Below are 6,308 nucleotides of genomic sequence, written 5' to 3'. Positions count from 1 at the left end.
TTTTGTTTTGTTACAGAGAAACTGTAACCTAGGTTAATAATGTACATTTTTCATAGGTTGGAGAATCTGTGAATCAATTCCTTTCCAGATAATATATAGATATTAAAAAAGTTTATATATTTAACTTTGTACTTTTTTTGTAAGAACCATCATTGGAAACATGAAAATAGTGTTGTTTTTTTAAATTAACATCTTTTACATGATAACAATGGCATTTTCCTTGGTAGTGCACAATATTTAATATTTTTATAGCATATACAGAAATCAACAAGTAATTTAACATTTTTGGAGCTGTAGTTTTACAATGACTGAAACTACTTTTGAAGGTAGTTACAAATACCAGGGAGAGTAGGTTAGAAAACAACATCCAAACAAAGCAAGATCAAGTTTAAGTGAGAGAACAAATGGCCCACATACTACTTGATCATTCTTCATTTTTAGACTAAGTATAATTTATGGATGTTAAGCTTATTTCAGATAATGGTGAAAGTTAACATATCAGTTCAGAACTGTTCACTTTTTGTAACTCTTGAAAACACTTGTGTGTTACTTTGATTAAATATTTTTATAAATATCCACACTTCGAGCATATTATTCATTTCCTTGGCAGTTTTCATTTTGTACATCGTATCTTTTTTTTTCTATTTTTTTTTTTGAAGATGACATGTCTGACACTAGTCTTACACAAAAATAAGACATTGTTACTCTTTTTTAAACAAAATAACTACATTCCTGAACTCAAACAACATCTTATTGTAATTTCCATTCTGTAATGGTTTAACAAAACATAAGCATTAACTTACATTCCTACATTTCACAAACACTATACGACCTTATAAATTACAATCTTTCACTTGCTGTGCAACAGAAGAACACTGTAGCTTATAATCCTATGCTTTTTTAACACCAAGAAAATTTCTAATCAACATACGAATGCTGCAAGTTACATTTCTGAATTTTTCTGAACAAAAAATAAAATAAAAAGAACTTATGTGCTTGTAAATCCCTTTACTACTGCTTCTTTAAAACTTTTGACATAAAATGGTTTTCATCTACCAAGTTTATATGCACAGAAGTATTAAAACTATAAAAGACCGACCCATATTTCCCCAACTTAACTAAATTTATAGTACAATGGAATATTTAATCTCTGGAGGGAACCAAACATATATACATATAGTCACACATATGTATACACATTTCACATTTTGTAGACCTTTAACAATCAAACACATCCCTTAAGACATAATTATTCTCTCATTGAGCTAAAAACTGTAAAATCTTTTATAGAGATATTTTTGATGAGATATGGTGAAAGATAGTTTATGTAAGCACCGAATACACATTATTACAATTATATCCTACAACATAAAGAACTTTACTTGTTAAACTTTTGTTCTACACACCCTTACTAGTATGGTCTAAACTCTTGATAAAGGAAAAACAAAACTTTCAATGAAATATTAATTTGTAAAGCAACAAAACAATATCATGCCCATTAGAAATATGCTTTTAAACTCCATTTATGTGCAATTTATATGGTCCATTCTTAATTTAGTTTTAGACATACAAGTACACATATCACCTGAATAGCTTCTATTATTAATTTTAAATTAGCTTCAACTAAGTGCAGCAGAGATGAGAAAATGAGTTGTACTACATCACAGGAAAACAGATTTTAAATGTCTACCTTATGTTGCATTAGAATATTTGTTTATGACAGTGTGTGCATATTTAATTATGAAACTTGTTTGATTTCTGGTATGAAAATTATATCATGCATAGCAGAAGGCAGTGACCATAACTATGTCAAGATTTTTTTTTTTTTACTATACACTGCTGTCTAGGATTGTACATTTCACAATAATACCAGCACATTAATTTTCTGATCAGAGCATACATTAAATGATTTGCAACGAACCATATTTCAATTATTTTTTTTTATACGTTCTTCCTACAAGTAGTCTTGCAATTTCTGTATCAGTACCAAAAAATATATAACAAAGAAAATTAAAAATAAAAAATCCATAAATCAAAAAATGATGTACACATCTCTCAAGCATTGTTGGTGTGAACATGCTTTAAGTCACTATGAGGAAACCTATACCTTGGGTACATGAAGTAAAGAAAAAGTGTCATTGGACACTACTCTGTTCTTCACATTGTATAACCGCACATAACGTGAAGAACTGAATAGAGGCCAATGACACTTTTTTTCACTTCACCTCTCCAGTGTATAGGGTTTTTTTTCTTATAGTGAATATAAGGCACATTCACACCAACAATGTTTGATGCTTTTTCACTACAATATATGTCCAGCTTATCTCTCTTTGGTTAATTTGTGTTCAGGGTTACTGGTGAAGAGTGAAATTCTCTAAAACTAGTATTGCTCAATAACATGTATTGACCAGAGTGTAGATTGAACTGGACCTCCCTTGAACTTAGACTTGGAGATTAAACAATTTTCGGAATACTAAGTTTATTTATTACACATATCTCTACACAAAGAAAAAAGAGCCAAGTGATCAGTTGTTAGTACTAAGCATAAAAATTTTGTTCAAAATTTAAAGACAATTAGGTGAGCATCTACACAAGTATGTATGATTATGTTATTGAAGCTATAACCACAAATTAAAAAAAAACTTAATTCCTTAGCTTATAACATTCCTACTTCCATTTTCTTCAAAGCCTACAGGAGTTTGATAAGATCCTATTTTCAATAATGATGACTGAGCTTCGATTGATGAAAAATGTTGTATTGAATTTTTATCAGTTTTCAAAGTTTACAGAGCATACACACTGCAGGATTGAAACCACTTCTAGACATGGCAACTAATACAACTTCAGAATATCCAAAATTTTAGCATACCCTTTTTGTAAAAGTAGAATTGTTGGAAAATATTTAACAAAATCTATTGCAGAAGTATATTCTAAAACACTTGAGAAGCCTGTCACTTACTGTTGTAATAACAGAAGTTTCTAAAAAACAAGAATTATTTTCAGTACCCTTCATGTTTCAAACAAAGAAAATTGTTCATATAAAACATCTTTCCACAGAAAGAACAAGCGTCTCACAACAATGTACATTCTTTTACAAAAACTATATTTTCGGCTACTATTACAATACTGTCTTTGTGAAACTGCTATCCAAGTGATAAATTTTGGTTGTCCATTTTTATAATGAGACTGTCTCCAATTAGAATACAGTATTATTCAAAATACATCACACTCATTCTCCAGGCTCTTTTCTAGTTATTATTAAAATCGTAAAGATAATTTATCAACAAATATGTTCAAGTTGTATCTTTGAAATCTTATCCGGCATCTACTGTGATACAGACATACAGGTTTATCCAACAGAATATGACAATCGTCTCTGCAACTTCCAATGACAGATGTTAAAGATAAGTATGGACTCAGATCCTAAAATACAAGTTTAAAAAAATGTTAACATTTTGTACAAGTTACAGACTTTGAGGTTTTCTATAAGACTTCCAAGTCTCAGAACTTTTAGAAATCTTTCAAGCAATGTATTTAATTCTGCTAGAAGCTCCTGACTATAGAAATAACTTTGTAGCTACACTGAAAATACTATCTGTTAAATGGTATACTTTTTAAAACGTTAAGCTGCTGAAATACTGAACTCTATTACTAATAACTTACTAAATACAAATTGTCATGCCCTGTTTTCTGTTTCAATGTATACATTATAACTTTCTTATTATTTTCAAACATAATTTAAAAGCCAAACATTTAATGCATTGCATCAGTTTTAAATTTCAAAGATTCTTTCTAATATTCATCCCAATTACTCACTGAATCCAACAACTATTGTAATCATTCTGAAGATTCCACACTGTACACAGATAATCACAAAACTCAGTTACTTAGATATTTTACTTCAGAAGTTACTCATACAGTACAGTAATAATTTTGCCACCATATTAGTACTTTAGGTGGAAGCAATTTTAATTTAACATAACATTCAGTGTAGATCTAATTTTGTATTGGTTATTAGTATATCTTTAGAGTTAGATTAATATACAATATTTAAATACTGAAATTATAATGCATAAAAATATAACTATACAATACACAAGTTTAAAAGACATTTAACAGTCTATTGCAAATTAAAACAAAACCTACATAATCCATTCAAAATTCTTATGTGCTTAACATATCTTTATAAAAGTATTTTGTCACAAATTCTTTTTTTTACTTTGGCCTTTGCGTAAAATATTCATATAATTCAGTATTAAGTTCATCTAATATTCCATAATCCAACCTTTGCACATAATTGCTATCAAAAAAGCTTTTTCATCAAAAAAAAATCACGGGGCTAAGATACACAAGATTTAAACCTTATCTTTCATTATATTAACATAGGTTGTTATGCCATCATAAAAGAATAACATTTTTGTAATTTTCTAAAAAGATATACCAAAACATTTAGTTTTGCAATTTTTTTTTTTTTTTATCTCGTGCCTAATATTTTCTTGGTTGTTACACTAGTTTCTTTTTTTCTTTACAAGATCCAATCACAGATGAATTACCTTAATTAAAAACCATAAAAAAAGACAAATACATCATCTGTCAGGAGGTATGCTTAATAGAATAAACAGTTATCTTTCCATATATATACTTTTTAGCCACCCGAACAACATTCTTAGACTATACTGTCTATCATACAAATAACTAATAACTCAATGCTTTATATTGTATTTTCATGGAAGGAACTTTAAAACAAAAAGTTAGATCCCAACTAGAATAAGACAAAAAAAAGGAAAAGGGAATCTCAATATAAAAATACAGTGATTTCTTGTCTATACAGTTCCTATATTTAATTATGCCTCACGTTGATCCCTTGTTGTCACCTTCATAAGCAATATGGGTATAGTGAGCTGTAAAAACAAGTTATATTAAAATACAGGTAAAACTACATAAACAAAGTTGGTTAGTATAAAATAAAAATGTAATTATTTCAATACTTGTATACTGTTTACTTCTATTTAAAGATCAGCAAAAACTGTTATAAATTAAATTAGAATATTACAAACCTGATTTCCTAGTCATACACTATAAAGTTTTTACTCTGAATAGAAAATAATATTTACAAATTACATTTTACTTTTTTTGCACTTACAGGTGATAGTTACTAAGTCTGTTTAATTCCAGATGAAGAGATACTCTAAGCAAATCAATTAAGAAAATTCCTTTTTTTTTTGTTGCATCATGAAGAAACAAAATTTAATGATAAAAAAAAATACAGCAAGTATTGTTTATATATTAGAAACCAAAAACAATGTTTAAATCTAACAGTGCATCAAAAGAAATGTGAAGTTCAGAACTTACAATAGACTAAGTATTTGCAGTGTTTCAGTTCCTATATATAAAACTTACATTTAGTGTATGTTTGACATACTGATTATAGATTACACTTCTATGTCTACTTTTTAGTATTGATTTAAAGTAACAATTAGTTTAAAAATATTGAAACTCTCACACTGCATCTTAAAAATAGCCCTTAACACGTCCACTGCCACATGTCCCACTGGTGGGTCACAACAGACTTTTAGTTGTGGACCATGTGACACACACACGTGGGTCACATATTACAAGCATCTTCAATGAGCTAATTAAACATAATACAATTACCCATATAAATATTATACACCTAGGTTAAGTAAAAAAGAAAAGCATGGTTGGCACAAGGGCAGGAATTATTAATACTATTGGTAGCAGTGAATGTGTTAAGCATCAGAACAGAGACTATCTGGGCTCCTCATCTCCAATACAATTTCACTTGCTTTCTAATTAAGTGACAAGAGCCATTACAAATTCAAAGCTAGTCGATGTGTTTCCTGTGGGAATGAAGCTTGTACTGAAAGAGAAATTAACAATTCTCTGTACAGAAAATAATGTAATATAATACGTCACTTGATAGATGAAAACCTTGTCTTTATTGGTTATAAGTAATAAAGTATTAAACATAAGAGAGAAATTATGAGAAATCCTAAAAGAGAGGATGTGATAAGAGGGGTCTGAATTTCTATTGAAGGCTATAAAAATTATCCTTTGCGTAAGCAATGACAACATTATCTATAATGAGAGAGAGAGACAGAGTGTGTGTGTGTGTGTGTGTGTGTGTGTGTGTGTGTGTGTGTGTGTGTGTGTGTGTGTGTGTGTGTGTGTGTGTGTGTGTGTGTGTGTGTTAGTTTAGTTTAGTTGTACACTACTACTACGTACGTACGTACGTAACGTACGGTACGTACGTACGTACGTTAAGTTTAGTTTTAACGTTTTTAACG

General features: G+C 29.3%; 1 protein-coding gene across 3 annotated transcripts in view; it reads right to left on the bottom strand.

Moving 5' to 3' along the window:
* Positions 1–630: 630 nt before the first annotated feature.
* The window catches only part of LOC106465028 (eukaryotic translation initiation factor 4E type 3-like), a 29,056-nt gene continuing 23,378 nt past the window's right edge, over positions 631–6,308 (bottom strand). For 2 of the 3 annotated variants that reach the window (XM_013925217.2, XM_022392846.1), the window contains exon 6: positions 631–4,901. In XM_013925217.2, coding sequence (XP_013780671.1) covers positions 4,852–4,901 — 50 coding nt within the window. In that variant the 3' untranslated portion in view covers positions 631–4,851. The remainder of the gene's footprint in view (positions 4,902–6,308) is intronic. The other variant, XM_022392845.1, reaches the window with a different exon arrangement.

This window comes from Limulus polyphemus, unplaced genomic scaffold, assembly GCF_000517525.1.
Source record: "Limulus polyphemus unplaced genomic scaffold, Limulus_polyphemus-2.1.2 Scaffold1814, whole genome shotgun sequence".
Lineage (NCBI taxonomy): Eukaryota > Metazoa > Arthropoda > Merostomata > Xiphosura > Limulidae > Limulus > Limulus polyphemus.
This window is presented reverse-complemented; position numbering and strand designations above follow the sequence as displayed.